The following is a 16,902-nucleotide window of genomic DNA, read 5'->3' as shown; positions in this document are numbered from 1 at the left end:
AGTTAGCTGCAGGCTGCGATGTTAGTGATAAAACTGTTTTAATTCACTTGAAGCAAATTGGGGAGATTAAAAAGCTTGAAAGGTGGGTACCTCACGAATTGACTGAAGCAAACCGGCAAACCCGCGTCGACTGTTGCGTTACATTACTAAACCGGCACAATAATGAAGGTATTTTAAACCGAATCATTACCTGTGATGAAAAATGGGTTCTTTACGATAATCGGAAGCGCTCAGCGCAATGGTTGGATCCTGGCCAGCCAGCCAAATCCTGCCCCAAGCGAAAATTAACCCCAAAAAAGTTACTTGTAAGCGTTTGGTGGACTAGTGCCGGTATTGTTCATTACAGTTTTCTCAAATCTGGCCAGACTATTACGGCTGATGTCTATTGTCAGCAATTGCAAACCATGATGGAAAAGCTAGCGGCTAAACAACCTAGGCTGGTCAATCGCTCCACGCCACTGCTGCTTCACGACAACGCTAGACCACACACTGCGCAACAGACGGCTACTAAATTAGAAGAGCTTCAATTGGAAAGTCTAAGACATCCTCCGTACTCCCCGGACCTTGCTCCAACAGATTACCATTTTTTTCGAAATTTGGATAACTTCTTGCAAGGGAAAAAATTCAACTCCGATGGGGCAGTCCAAATCGCCTTCAAAGATTTTATTGATTCCCGTCCGACTGGTTTTTTTAGTAAAGGGATCAATGAACTACCTATGAGATGGCAAAAGTGCATAGAAAATAATGGTTCATACTTTGATTAATTAAATATATTATATTAAAAAATATTCGACTTTTTGTTCCTCCCATACAAAACGCCAATTTCATATGTAAGGACCTAATATTTGTCCATCATCAGTGTGTATATCTTGGTTGTCATTACTGTGGGTTTCCATCACAACAACACTTGTATTGACTCATATTGTTGTATCTGCTTTGTCAATGTTAATGTTATGAATGGCAACATGTGTCAATACAAGTATTTGTGCAGTCGGAATGCATAGTTATCTTCTACATTTAATATATTTTGTCTTTGTGACAAATCAAACGTCATTTCCTTGTAAATTTCATATCAAATGCATAAACAATTTGATTTATTGGATTTTGCCATATCTTGCACTTCAACTCCGTTTTTTGTCATACAACTAGAAATGTTTTTGTTGTTTTTCTCTTATAATGCAGTAATTGCTTCTTAAAGAAGTTGCATAATAACTTTTCTCTAAGATATAGTCAAAAAGAAGTATGAATTGTCAATGAGCACCGTCAATCGTCTATTAGCCGCCTAGTCTATAAAACACTATTTTGAAACTAAAAACATCAACACGATATTTGGTACACTCGAGTAACGTTTACTTGGGCATCCAGTAGTAGGGCGAGTAGTGGTGCGGCAGCAGCGGCGGCAGGGGTGGCAGCAGGTGCGGCAACGGCGGCAGCAGGTGCGGCAGCGGCGGCAGGATCGAAGACGACTCGGTGGGCGCGGGCGGCGGCGGCGACGCGAGTGGCGCGGGCTGCGGCGGCGGCGCGGAGCGCGCGGCTTGCGCGCAAAGCGGTTCTCAGAGCCACGAGTCTATTGATGCCGTCGTAGGGTGGCGCGCGCACACCTAGCGCGGCGGGATACGCCGGCGAGTAGAGGCTCATGATCTGCGCGCCCGTCTGCCGCAGCAGCTCCTCCTGGTGCCGCTGCAAGTACTGCTGGTACAGCGGCTGGGACGCCTCGGCGCCCTCGAACGGGTAACCTGCTCGGACTTGACCGTGTCCGATGTAGGGGAAGGACCCACTACCATGAGTTGAGTTCTGATGTGCAGGTTTAACATGCTTTTCAGCACTAGTCTCCGCCGTGTTTCTTTGCTGATGGGCCACAGCCGCAGCCATGTAGTTAACCGCCATCAGCTGATTGGTGCTATTACGTAAGTCTTCTATGGAGAACCCGCCGTTTTCGCCATACAATGGTGCTCCGAGGGTGGGGGTGGAGCCGAAGTTGAAAGCGCTCGTCGCTATCATGTTAGTTTTTACGGGCTTCAGCAGTCGGTAGTGCAAGGCGGACTGTGGTACGTTTGTGCAACCACCAGCGAACATTTATTCTCCGTCGTTCTTTTCCGTTTCGTCTTCGGCTTGGGATCTTGGTGAGCGCTGGTGATGGTCGACGATGCCTTGTACATGTCTTCCTTGCTAACTTATGGCGAATGCTGCGAGTAAACGGAGTTCACCGACGTCGTAATGGGATCATGATACAGAGGGGCGCCAGTGCCAGAAAAACTCGATAAGTACCTATCGTCGTTGGAGTACCGCTCTAGCATTTGCGGTATGTCTGATGAGACTTTACGATCTATTCCTAATAGATCGTAAAGTCTCGAGAGGAATCGATGAATGTGTAGTGTAGGAAGTTTTGTAGGGAATCGATGAGGCGAGCGGATGGTTTTGTACCAATTTGTCGGTTTTTTGTGATTTGGCCAAAGTGTCAATGTTTAGCGATTGACTCGGTGTCGCAATGGGCGGGAGGTGCCATCATATGATCAGTCTTGAGCATGGTGCGCGGATTCGGGATTCGTATCTCGCCCTGAAGATTTTGGTGAAGGTCTTGAGTTCGCTGCAGACTCGTCCTCGGCACGCTGTTGTATGCATTATACTGTTCTTGCTGCAAGTTCTTGTTGTAGTTAAGAGCTGCAGTGGTGGTGAGATTAATCTCAGGTTTAAGTTTATCTTCGTTGTTCGCGGCGTATGAGTTAGAATAGTCCGAGGGCATAATGTCTGCCTTTCTAATTTGATTGGTAACTTTCCAATTCCCATAGTCGATGGCTGTGGCGGAAGGCGGCAAAGAAGTGTTGCACCCATATAATTTCTTGTTCGCTAGTTCAATATCATTAAGGGAAAAGTTGTTCGCGTCATATTGCTTGTGATGCATGTGGGCGACGTTGTGATTGATAGGCATGTCATTGATCTGTCGATCGTGACAATGTGCGGGTGTCATATTACTGGCGGGCATAGCCGCTTTTGCTAGTGGTAATTGGGGCAGGTGATTATTTATTCCAAGATTCATAGCAGTGTTGGATTTTGCATAATCGATTTCGCGCATTTCGCTGCTGTTTCGTCTGTCCTTGTCCGTATTCATGTAACCCATGTTAATCATATCTACGCAATCTCTCTTCATCATGCCAATAGACTTGCTCGAATCGGACATGACGTCATCGCTCTTGATTTCTTGAACATCGCTGTCGTAATCAATCTCTGTAGTATCTGGAGAACGTCTTTCGACATATTCCATAGCACTTTTTTCACGCAAGCAAAGGTTTTTGCTCAAGTTTTCTGATTTTTCAGTCAATGCTAAAGCTATGTCATCGACAGAGGCATTCGATATAGGTATTTGGTATGAAGATTGTGTTATTTTTTGGTGATCATGTGCCTTTGTAATAGCTGACATATCTATTGGTTCCACAGATTTTTTGGTTAATTCTTCAGGTTCATTGTAAGTTCATTTTTTGACTGGGAAATGAGTTGTCTTAGGATCAGAATTAATCTGCGCGGATGTACACGAAACTGGGTTATTCATCACTGGGACAGGGTGTGTTGATACACTTGGATGCGAGTAGTCTTTGGTAGGACCTTGTGGGTACGGAGAACAGGTGGAATGGTAGGGCTCCTTGTAGGCATTTTGTTGGTATGATTCTGTTCCCATTGGGGAATAATCATCGTGATTTCGAGTTGGCTTATTGACCAGCGGAGATTTTGCTGCGTCGTAGTACGATGGCGCATTTTGCCCATAAGCGGGCAAAGGACTCTTGTTGTGGTCGACGAAGTAATTAGGAGTGGCCGATCCCGTGGCGGTGCTCGAGATATAGACGTGTTGTGAGTACGGTGAATATGGTGATTGCGGCATTTCACGTGGACTGCAACTCTTTTCTGGGCTACTTTTAAGTGACGTCGTGTCTTGATAGAAGCCAGCTCTCACAGTGCCATTTATAATTGGATACGATACCTTTTGGAAATCGTCGTATCGTGGAGATGCGGGGGAACGCAGGAGCGGCGAGGTCAATGACATGTGGTGCCGGGGAGAGTCTAGGTCCTGGCTGAAGGAGGAGCGTTCCGATACCGAGCTGCCGGTGCTGGTGCGCCTCTGTCTCGGCGTGGTGGACGCGTGCGGCAACGGGCTCTCACCGCCGCCATCTGGCGTCTCCGGCCCGTTAGGGGAATCAAATTTCGTAGCACTCTTCGTGGCAGTGAATTTGTTATCACAGTTAATTTTATCTGTAGTTTTGTCATCAGATTCATGTTCGTTCTTTTTCTTTGACGTTATAGTTGACGATGCAGCTTTTGGAGCGCCGAATGCTTTGAACCAGGCACTCAAGTTCGGCGTTGCTTTTTCTTGGTTAGGCTTGGGCGGAATCGTAGGTTCCGTTTCGACTTCGGCATCTTTTTTGGTTGGCGTCGGTTTGTCTTCGCTGCTAGATACAGCGTTATCTTCCTCATCAAATGGTTGCTCGATGTCGGCTGAAGTGATAGTTTCTATTTTCTTTTCTGTTTTGTCCTCATCATTGGTAAAATTGTGATCGCTTCCAAAAGTGAACTCCACAGAGGGGAGAACAGAGCCGAGACTTAATTTGGGACAGGACTCCTCACCTTTAACCGTTTCCCGTGATTTGTGGAGCGGGCCCGTAGAATCAGTTTCTTCCGATTTTTCGGATGTCTTGTTACTTATATTTGTGAGTAGATTACCCTTACTTTTTCCAGGCTGCAATCTATCAATAGTTCTTTGTATCTCCCTCCTTTTCACTAGTTTTGGTTCTCTTGAGGAAGGTCTCTTGCGCGTAGGTTCTTTTTTGGTTTGCAAGGATTTATCTCCTTGCGATGATTCGTCATCTTGGCGACTGTTCTCTGGATCCTCCGTAGAAATAGTTTGTGTTGGGCTGTCTGATGCACAACTTTGAGCAGACCCCTTTGGTGTATCATCCAGCCATTTACTTATGTCTTTGACTGCTTGCTCCAAAGCTACTGTAGCAGATTCATTTCTGGCGGTAGTCTTTTTCCCCCTTTTCTTATGAGTAATTTTTTGTTTTAGATTTTCATCATCTGAAGAATCTGAGTTGTCATCTTCTTTTGCAGAATCTTTAGAATCTTTGGTATCGGAGTCTGAACTCCTCCTCCTGGTGCTGTGGTATGTGAATAAGCTATTAAATAGAGAAGTTGTCCTATACTTCTCGTTCTTCGCTTTTAATTTTTCGATTGTTTCTCTCAATTTTTGGTTCTTATCTTTTTCTGGAATACGTAAGTTTTGTTTCTGTTTATCGATTGTCTTTTGTTTAAAATCAAAGAGAGTTTCCCAAGCATCCTTGGCGGCGTGGCGTCGTCTTTCTTTAATCCTTACTTCCTTACTAATATTATAAATGCGAAAGTAACTCTGTCTGTCTGTCTGTCTGTCTGTCTGTCTGTCTCGCTTTCACGCCAAAACTACTGAACCGATTTAAATGAAATTTGGTACACAGATATTCTAGAGCCTCAGAAAGAACATAGGCTACTTTTTAACACGAAAACAGGGTTGTAAGGGGTTGAAAGTGGGGGTGGTAATTTGTATGGAAGTATCGTCATTTTTACAGTTAAAGCATGAAACTTCTGTCTAAGGCTGCTAATTTGATATAAATAAATATGAAATTCAATTTCTGTAAAAATTTTTCCCTGAAGGGTGCTAAATAACAATAGGGGATGAAAATTTGTTTGGGAATATGTGAGGCTTAGGTGAATGTTTTATTTAATATGTTTTGCTGTTACCCTTACTGATATTTAGTTTAGGGCCCGAGAAAGAACAAAGACTACTTTTTAACGCGAAAAAAGGGTTGTAAGGGGTTGAATGTGGGGGTGGTAATTTGTATGGAAGTATCGTAATTTTTACAGTAAGAAGCTTGAAAATTTCTTTCTAATGCTGCTAATCCTTACTAATATTATAAATGCGAAAGTAACTCTGTCTGTCTGTCTGTCTGTCTCGCTTTCACGCCAAAACTACTGAACCGATTTAAATGAAATTTGGTATACAGATAGTCTAGAGCCTGAGGATGGACATAGGCTATATTTTAACGCGAAAAAGGGAATGTAAGGGGTTGAAAATGGGGGTGAAAATTTGTATGGAAGTGTCGCCTACTATTGTTTACTGAACCGATTTAAATGAAATTTGGTACACAGATATTCTAGAGCCTCAGAAAGAACATAGGCTACTTTTTAACGCGAAAACAGGGTTGTAAGGGGTTGAAAGTGGGGGTGGTAATTTGTATGGAAGTATTGTCATTTTAACAGTTAGAAGCTTGAAATTTCTTTCTAAGGCTGCTAATTTGATAGAAATAAATATGAAATTAAATTTTTGTATCAATGTTACCCTCAAGGGTGCTAAATAACTATAGGGGATGACATTTTGTTTGGGAATATTTTAGACTTCGGTGAATGTTTTTTTTTTTTTTTTTTTTTTTTTTTTTTTTTTTTCAAGGTGTTCATCGACGCCCATGGACATCTGCAATACCAGAGGAATCGCAGATGCGTTGCCGGCCTTTGAGAAGGTGATACGCTCGCTTCTTGAAGGACCCTAAGTCGTAGCGGTTTGGAAATACCGCCGAGGACAGACCATTCCACAACGCGGCGGTACGCGGTAGAAAGCTACGCGAAAACCGCACGGTTGTGGATTGCCAGCCATCGAGGTGGTGTGGATGGAACTTGGCGGTCTGTCGGGTCGTCCGATGACGGAACTCGGCGGCAGGAATTGTTCCAAACAACTCTTCTGAGCACTCCCCGTGGTAAATACGGTAGAAAATGCAGAGGGAACTAACGTCCCTCCGCAACGCCAGAGTGTCGAGCCGATCAGTAAGAACTCGGTCGTTGACGATTCGAACCGCTCTCCGTTGTATGCGGTCAAATGGAAGAAGCTGGTACTGGGGTGCTCCCGCCCAGAGATGCGAGCAGTATTCCATGTGGGGCCGAACTTGCGCCTTATAGAGCTGAAGGCGATGGCCCGGTAGGAAATACTGCTTCGCTCTACCGAGCACACCCAGTTTTTTGGAGGCCAGCTTGGCCTTGTCTTCCAAATGACCGCGAAACTGAACGTCGTTCGATATGTCAACGCCGAGAATACTGATACTGGCTGAGGCAACCAGGGGAGTGCCCTCGAAATGAAGATCCACGACAAAGGGTTGTTTTTTAGCGGTAATGGCGCATACTTGTGTCTTTTTGGGATTGAAATCAACGAGATTTCGCCGACCCCAATCCGAAACTTCACCCAATAGGGTCTCCAGTTCAGACACAAGTTTGGTCCGGTTCTCATCGGCAGTAGCCCGAGAAACGTTAGCGCGGGCCGTGTACAATGCATCACCCGTGCTATCGTCTGCATAACAATGGATGTTGCTAATTTGCAGCATGTCATTGATATGCAGAAGAAACAGGGTGGGCGACAGTACACAGCCCTGTGGGACACCAGCATTAATTGGTTTGGGGTCCGAGCATGCACCGTCGACAACGACCTTGATGCTTCGACCCTCCAAAAAGCTGGCAATCCAGGCGCGTAGTTTCTCGGGCAGCCCGTAGGAAGGCAGCTTCGAGAGAAGTGCTCTGTGCCATACCCGATCAAAGGCCTTGGCCACGTCCAAACTAACCGCCAGAGCCTCCCCCTTGCCCTCGATCGCCTCCGACCATCGATGCGTGAGGTACGCAAGAAGATCACCAGCTGAGCGACGCTGTCGGAAACCGTACTGACGATCGCTAATCAGCTGATGCTCCTCAAGGTACCTCATGAGTTGGCAATGTATGTTTTGCTGTTACACTTACCAATATTTAGTCTAGGGCCTCAGAAAGAACATAGTCTGTTTTTAAACGCGAAAAAAGGGTTGTAAGGGGTTGAAAGTAGGGGTGGTGATTTGTATGGAAGTTTCGTCATTTTTACAGTTAGAAGCATGAAACTTCTGTCTAAGGCTGCTAATTTGATATAAATAAATATGAAATTCAATTTCTGTAAAAATTTTACTCTGAAGGGTGCTAAATAACAATAGGGGATGAAAATTTGTTTGGGAATATGTGAGGTTTAGGTGAATGTTTTATTTAATATGTTTTGCTGTTACCCTTACTGATATTTAGTCTAGAGCTCGAGAAAGAACAAAGACTACTTTTTAACGCGAAAAAAGGGTTGTAAGGGGTTGAATGTGGGGGTGGTAATTGTAATAAAACTCCATGTTGAGCAAGACTAATATTTTAATGTACCCTCTGAATAAACATAAAAATGCACAGATAACAAATCATTCACTTGTTTATGAATACAGATACTACATCATCCTCCTTCCTTTTTTTTTTTTTTTTTAACCAAAACATTATGCAAAAATCTTACAAACTAATTAGAACAGCAAAACTTAAACTTAACATAAAGTAAATACTTTTTTTTTTTTTTAACCATAATAATAACAGAAAAAAAATTTTTAAACTATTAACATTTAGCTTAATGTAAAACTAAATAAGTATTTTAAACTTCAATTACGGAAACAAATTTTTAAACTTATTTTTCGCTGAAATAGCCGCCTGCCTAACATCAATTTTTTGCGCATTATTATTGGGTAAGAGTGAAGACGTTGCGATTGTGGTGGCCTCGTTACCTAGGTCGCGTTGTAATGCCGAGTCTGCGCTAGACGTTCCCGGGATGCAGCCGCTCTCAGTGGGTTCAGTCGCGCCATAGGCACTGCCCTGCTGACCAATATTAATCAAATGCCGCCTATTACGTCTGTAACATCTGCCCGCGGCATCACTAACAAAATAAGATCGTGGTTGCGCAGCGCGCGCCTGCACACGGCCGCGCCTGCGCCGACTCACTCCGTCCGCGATGATCACCTCCTGCCCGGCCTGCAGCTCCGGGAGCGCCCTCGAGTGCCAGTCGTATCTAGTTTTACACTTAAATTGTTTTTCTCGAATGTTTTTATAATCTTCGCTATTGTCTCGAGAAGGTTTAAGTTTGCTCAGATGAATGGGAAGCCGAGTATTTATCCTACGACCCATCAATAACTCCGAAGGTGAAGCGATGCCGTCACGCGGTGTCGCTCGAAAATTTAATAATCCTAGATAAAAATCAGTGCCCGACAAATACGATTTCTTTAACATTTCTTTTACGGTTCTAACAGTTCTCTCACTCCGTCCATTCGACTGCGGATAATGGGGCGACGTCGTGATATGATCAAAACCCCACGTCCTACAAAACGATGCGAACTCTTTCGACGCGTAAGCGGGCCCGTTGTCTGTCACCAGATGGGCCGGAATGCCGTGTCGAGCAAATTGCTCCTTTAAAGCGCCGATAACTGATCTGCTACAAATATTCGTTAACATAACTACCTCAACAAAATTCGAAAAGTAATCCACTAATATAAGATAATAGTTTTTTCCTATTTGAAAAATATCTGAACCTACCTTGACCCAGGGTATATCAGGTATGTGATGAAACAAGAGGGGTTCACGCGGGGGGCGCGGAGCGCGCTCTGTACACGCTGCGCAGCGCCGCACGCGCTGCTCGACATCGCGCGACATGCCCGGCCAGAACATGACCTCGCGCGCGTGCCGCTTGCAACGGTCTATGCCCATGTGCCCGTCGTGAACGCGTTCTATCATCTCCTTACGCAGACCGCGCGGTATATACACAAGATTGTCCTTAAAAATTATGCCATCGACGTATTCAAATAATTCCCTGTAGGACCACTGCGCGCGAACACGTTCATCGACTTCGTATTTATTGTCTGGCCAACCGTTACCTATATACGATATTAAAAGTTGACACTCTTCATCTTTGGCTGTAAATTCCTTAACAAGTTTTGTTTTTTCACTACTGAATCTGACATTTTCTAACAAAAAACAGGTCTGCTCCTCGACTTCGTTACTTATGTTATCCGACAATATTTCTCCTAGCGGGGCTCTCGACAGTGTATCCGCAATATACATATACTTCCCGGGCTTGTATACAACTTTAAAATCATAAGCTTGTGCCCTTAACATCATGCGTTGGAGGCGAGCCGGCACCGAGTCCAAAGATTTCTTAAACAAGGATTCTAATGGTTTGTGGTCTGTCTCCACCGTAACGTCCGACATACCGAAAACATATTGATGGAACCGCTCCAACGCAAAAACGATAGCTAGTAATTCCTTTTCAATCTGCGCATAGCGACATTGCGTGTCGTTGAGCGTCATGGAGGCAAACTCGACGGGACGACCTCGCTGCAGCAGTACGGCGCCGAGCGCGCGCGCACTCGCGTCCACCGACACCAGCACTGGCGCGCGCGTCTCGTACAACGCCAATACGGGCGCGCCGCTCAGCAGCCGCTTGACGCGCGTCACCGCCGCCTCATGTACCCTGTCCCAGCACCACACGCTATCTTTTTTTAACAAACATCTCAACGGATAAACTTCCTCGGAATAATTCGGTATATATTTCGATAAATAATTAACCATGCCCAAAAAACGTTCCAAAGACGGCCTATCTTTAGGTGGTGGCATATCCGTAATAGCCCTTAATTTACTCTTATCTATTTGCATGCCGCTAGCGCTGAAAGTATGACCTAGATAATTAATTTGTTTTACGGCGAATTCACATTTTTTACGATTAAATTTAATACCTACTTTTCTGGCCCTATCGAGAAGGGCCTTTAAGCGCCTATCGTGTTCTTCGATATTTACGCCCCAAACGACAATATCGTCTACAAACGAGTCAACGCCTTCTAAATCCTCTAGAATCTGTCGAATTTTTGAATGAAAAACTTCCGGTGCACAATTAATTCCGTACGGTAAGCGCAAGAACTGGTAACGCCCGAAAGGCGTCCCGAAGGTACATAAATCGGCGCTCGCATCATCGATCTCACACATCCAAAAACCCGAGCGCGCGTCGAGCTTGCTGAAAACGGTGGCCCCTTGCAGCCTGCAAGCTATCTCCGCGAGCGTGGGCAACGGGTAGTGTGCGCGACGCACGGCTTTGTTGAGCGGACGCGGGTCAAGACACACGCGAATGCCGCCGTCCTTCTTGGCGGCCACCACTATCGCGTTAACCCACTCCGTCGGATGAGAAACTTTTCGTATCACGCCTAACTCCGTCATGCGATTCAATTCGACTAACAACTTTTGTCTAACACCTATAGGTATTTTTCTAACAGGACATATCGACGGTTGTACACTCTCATCGATTACAATTTTATATTTACCCGGTAACTTGCCCAACCCCTTGAACAAATCGTCGTAAGATGTAATATCAATAGTATGGATACGCCTTATCATACCTAATTCTTCACAAGCATTTTTACCGAGTACACTTTGACAATTATGTTTAGTAACAATGAAATGCAAATTATATGTACGACTTTTGTATGTCCATGACAAATCACATGCTCCGACAACAGTTAAGTAATTACCACAAAATGACTGCGCTCTTGTGTTATCTGAATATAAAATAGCAAAGTCGCATCCTAGTCTTTTAAACGTATCTATAGAAATAACATTTAGATCTGAACCCGTATCTAACTTAAATAACTCGCGATTTCCACTACAATTTAAAATTAAATATTCATACCATTTGCCGCCATACTTGTTGTCCTTACATTTTTCACGAAGAGTCGAAACATGATAAAGATCCTTATCACTATCACTTTCGTAACTTTCATTTAATTGCATTACTTTTTTATAAAACTTTTGCCGACAACACTTTTTAAAATGTCCTATTTGATTGCATAAAAAACAAATAGCTTTTTTAGCTGGGCAGGTAATATCGCTATTGCAATTGTAATTAGCGCAACAAAGACATTTAACTCGCGGCGAAACTTCGGAGCGCCGACGCGCCGCCGGCAGGGGGCGCTGTTGGCCGCCGCGACCGCGCCCGCGCCGCCCGTTGCCCCACGCGCCCGCCACGGCGTCCACCGCGAGGCCCGACGCTCCCGGCTCCGGCTCCGCCGATCCGCCTTTTGTTTCTTCTATCTGCTGAGTCTCCTCGTTAGACATTTCATTTGCCTGACATATTTTTACTGCCTTAGCCAGCGTAAGATCCTCGGTCCTGAGTAATCTTTCCCTCACGACGCCATCCGCTACTCCACAAACTATTCTGTCGCGTATCAAGCCGTCTTCTAAATGTTCGAACTCACAGGACTGACTCAACAATTTAAGTGCGGTGACATATTCGTCTATGGACTCCCCTCGGTTTTGAGATCGCGTAAAAAATTTAAATCTGGTGATCGTCGTATTTTGCTTCGATCCAAAGTGTTCATTAAATTTTTTCACCAAAATCTCGATATCCTCGGCGTCCTCATCTTTCGTAAATTTAAACGTAGTATACACATCGTAACCTTCCGGGCCGATTAAATTCACTAATAGACTGCTTTGTACATCTTTTGTACTTTTGTGTACTCCCGACGCTTTCAAAAAGACTTGAAACTGTTTATACCACTTTCGCCAGGCGTCTGCGCGCGCCGCCGGCCCACCGTGTAAAATTAATTCTGCTGGAGGTCTAGCGTGCTCCATTTTAACGCAAAACTACACTTTTCTAATAAAATCGTAATTTAACACCGCTGTCACCATGTAATAAAACTCCATGTTGAGCAAGACTAATATTTTAATGTACCCTCTGAATAAACATAAAAATGCACAGATAACAAATCATTCACTTGTTTATGAATACAGATACTACATCAGTAATTTGTATGGAAGTATCGTCATTTTTACAGTAAGAAGCTTGAAACTTCTTTCTAATGCTGCTAATTTGATATAAATAAGTAAGAATTTCGATTTTTGTAAAAATTTTACCCGTAAGGGTGCTAAATAACAATAGGGGATGAAAATTTGTTTCGCAATATGTGAGGTTTTAATGAATGTTTTGTTTAATATGTTTTACTATTATACTTACTGATATTAAGCTTAGAGCCTGAGAAAGGACAAAGATTAATTTTTATCGTGAAAGAGGGTGTATAAGGGGGTAAAAGTAGGGGTGGAAATTTGTATGGACGTATCGTCATTTTTACAGTTAGAAGCTTATAACTTTTTTTAGGCTACTAATTTGATATTAATAAATAGGTCATTTAAAGTTTGTAAAAGTTTTACCCTTAATGTTGCAATATAATAAGGGAATAGGGGATGAAAATTTGCATAAGAGTAAATGAATATTTTGTAAGTTCCATTTGTTTTGTTGTAATTTTTTATAAGTTTAAATAAAATACCTCAACAACAACAACTAAATTCACGCCCATAACCCAGAGGGATAGGTAGAGACCAAACACCTACATTTGGTGTGGTCGTGGCACACCTATCTCTATGTCTACATCCATACATCAACGCATAGCACGTCGGTCAAGTAAAATAATAATCCTTAAAAAAAATGCTTAACGAAAACAGTATTTCACGCGGACGAAGTCGCGGGCACAGCTAGTTTTGTCATATTTATCTTTGTAGAAATCAGGATCGGCGAGCTGGTCCGACTCTTGAGGCTCGGGCTTCCGGCGAGGGTCGCTCTGCTCGCCTTCATCACGATTGCGCTGGTCACGCAGGCGACGTTTGTGACGGCGGTCCAGTTCGGTGGGGGAAGGTGACGGTGAGGGCGATGGAGAGGGTGATGGCGTGTGGATGGAGGGCAGAGGGCTGGCGCTGCGGCTCCTATTTGAGCTCTCTAGAGATTCCTGTGACTCACTTCGCTTCATCTCTTCTGTTTCTACCTCTTGATGCTTACTCTTCTTCCTCTTCGATTTTTTACCATCTTTGTCCTTATTTTTTCCATGTTTTTTACTGTGTCGACTTCTAGATTCATGCTCAGATTTGTGAGAATATTTCTTATGATTTTTGGAATGTTTTCCGTGTCTGTGATGACCCTTATGTTTCTTTTTAATTTTATGAGATTCTTTTGATTCTTTCTCTTCATTTGGTTCCGGTATTTCCTCTACCTCTTCCTCTTCTTTTTCTTCGAGTTCGACTTGATCCGAGGAACTGGTCTGCGGCTCCGCTGCAACAAACAAATACGAAAATTTTCATGTATGTGAAAGCATATTTTAACACGATAAAGCGAGAAAGGCGAAAAAGACATTAAATTTAATATAGAAAATAATATATAAATTAACTCGTGATTGGAAAATTTACCTGCATCCGAATGAGATTTTCGCTTCTTTCGTTTGTGAGGAGGGGGAGATTCACTTGTTTTAATTTTGTGTTTCCGCGACGGTGTGGGCAGTTGGTACTCCACTGCAATCTCCTCGTCTGATGATGACACTTGGTGAATGTACTTCTCGGTGAGGCGGTCGAAAGCCGCTTGCAGGTTGTCCACCATCGTGGTATACTCTGTCAAAACAAGTTAAATCACAATTATTCACTCAGTGCCTAATTTTTATTTTTTATTTAACTGAAGTGAATTAAATGTGAGCAACGGCTTACCATTATCTTGTCCATTGTAGAGACGACAATTATTCACAATCAATTTGAAGTCTGCTTTGAACATATTAAAGTCCGTGTAGTATCCGGAATCAAGTCTTTCTTCCATTTTACGTAGATCCATGGGGCGCCTGATGACCGCGTAGTAGTTGGGCGCGTAATCCTCCTCCACGGGGTCCATGAACGGCCAGGCGTCATCATGAGCGCTGAGCTGCTCCAACACTTTGTACATATCAATTTGGACATCTTCATCGGATTGTGAATCATCGGAAAACTGAAAATGGACAAACCGTTAATCTTCAACATAGTTCTAAATAAATCTTTAGTGAGTAATAACTTAATTTATGCCCTAGTACTTTACATTAAAAAATAATATTTACATTTGTGATGTTTTCAATTTCTTCCTGGTACTATTAACAGGTTCAACAGTATCGGGTAACAATTTGTCCAGTAGCAGAGGCTAAGGAGTTGTTAGTCTTCCTGCCCGTCTTCACGGGCGGCACCGGAGGGGGCGAGCCCTTTCGCTTAGGGGTTGAATGTTTCGTTTGTTTTTCTGTCTTCTTAGATTTTGAAACCTTCTGGGGCATTTCTTTTTTTCACTGTCTGAACTCTCGTCAGATGAATCCGATGACGCGGATTTAGTCCTAAAACAAAATGATCAGTTACATTTTTGTACATTTCAATTTATTCGAACAAAATTATAAAGCGAAATGGATCTGTATTGGTATGAATAAGCTTATGATTGCCTATCCTTTACAGTAATATATAATAATATTAGCAATGAATGATAATATTGTATTATTTAGTGTTTCTTCCAATTAAAACCAGTCATCTCCTATTATTTCTGCCTACCCATCTAGGTGTAAATATTTTAAATTAATGTGTTACTGCCATTGCCCACCTTAGTCGTTCCCTCCTCCGGGCCCTGGTGTCCCGCGCAAGCTGTGCACTTTGTTTTTTTGTGTCGTTGTCCGTGGCCTCATGGACGCTGCGCTTCCGCTCTTTCTCCTTCTGTTCTATCTTCTGCAGCACGCGGCTGGATGTACGCCTCGGCGCGAGCTCTAACAACCTTAAAAGGGTACAATATTTTTAGATTATACTTTTAATTTGCTTACCACTACCAAAAACTAATATTATATTTAATGTAACACATAAAAAGTAGCACAGCTCATACATTTGTTGAATGGGAGAATAATGGTATATTATAAAGCTTCAATATAGCAGGCAAAAGGTAGAAAATACATCATTTCAGTATATTGGATACAGCTTACTAAAAACAGTCTTAATTATTTCAATATCCAGCAAAGCTCAATATATGCTGAAACATATCATTCAGTCAAACTCTTTCAGTGATTTCTATTGACCATCTATTTTGGTTTTTGTTTGCATTTATTTGACAAAAGTTTGAACAAAACAAAATTCATGATAGCAAGCAAACACTGAAAATTTAGACATAGTCACGCAAGCGTTATACAAAAAAACTGTACTAATAAGTATGAAAATAATCAACATACAGCTAAGTATGATGTTGGACTAAAATGAAATAATTTAAGTTGTGAATATAATTAAATATCAGGTGTAAATCAGGCACAGAAATGAGGGGTTGTCAATATTAGACTAAAGTACAATTAAAGTTTAAAAAAATAAAATTGCAAAATGTCAAAATTCAAGAAATATTAAGCCTATGAATAAGCAAGTGGAAACATTGACCAGAATCAAAATAATTTTAATACATGTTCCATAATCATTTTTAGCCGACTTCAAAAAGAAGGAGGTTATCAATTCGACTGAATTTTTTTTTTTTTTTTTATGTGTGTTACCGCGAATCTCCGTCCCTGGTGGTCCGATTTTGATAAAAATGATTTTAATCGAAAGGAAGTGCTTGCAGGTGGGTCCCATTTTTTTGTTTTTTTTTTTAAATAACTAGAAGACTAGTAGATTTTGAATATAGCTTCAAAATTTGTTTGAAAATTAGGGACATTTTTGCTTTCAGCGCTTACGTAGGCTAAACTATAAGACCTACATCAAAATGATGTATGGCGAATTGTAGCTCTTTAAATGTGCTAAATAAAAGTCCGCGATAGCATATATCTATCTTTTATAGTTTTCTCACAATAACCATTTTTTTCTTTACGAAACATTAATTAAATTCATGCCCTATTTCCGACGCTATTATTCAAGTTCAGTATTAACCCTTATGTAAATAAACATGTTCATTATCAAGAGAATTTAATGTAGATTATATTTGCAATTGAAACTATATCATTCTGTCTAATAGTTTAGGAGATATCGTAAGAATAAAATTACGCGGAAACGAAAAATGATACATCGCGTTACAATGAATAGCACAAATTTGCTTTCTGGGCTTACGTAGGTCAAACTATATGACCTACATTAAAATGATGTATGGAGTAATTATAGATCCTTAAATTTGCTAAATAAAAGTCTCAGGTAGCATATATCTATCATCTATGGATGTCTCACAAAAACCATGTTATTGTGAACAAACTTCGATTAAAA

At 42.3% G+C, this 16,902-nt stretch overlaps 1 protein-coding gene and 1 pseudogene across 1 annotated transcript; both read right to left on the bottom strand.

The window, feature by feature from the left end:
- Positions 1 to 1,317: 1,317 nt before the first annotated feature.
- LOC123723310 overlaps positions 1,318 to 16,902 on the bottom strand; it is a 43,648-nt pseudogene continuing 28,063 nt past the window's right edge.
- LOC123723315 (uncharacterized protein K02A2.6-like) lies at positions 8,461 to 9,882 on the bottom strand. Its single transcript, XM_045685898.1, has one exon. The coding sequence runs from the start codon at positions 9,607 to 9,609 to the stop codon at positions 8,491 to 8,493; it is 1,119 nt and encodes a 372-aa protein (XP_045541854.1). The 5' UTR covers positions 9,610 to 9,882; the 3' UTR covers positions 8,461 to 8,490.

This window comes from Papilio machaon, chromosome W, assembly GCF_912999745.1.
Source record: "Papilio machaon chromosome W, ilPapMach1.1, whole genome shotgun sequence".
NCBI classification, from domain to species: Eukaryota; Metazoa; Arthropoda; class Insecta; order Lepidoptera; family Papilionidae; genus Papilio; species Papilio machaon.
This window is presented reverse-complemented; position numbering and strand designations above follow the sequence as displayed.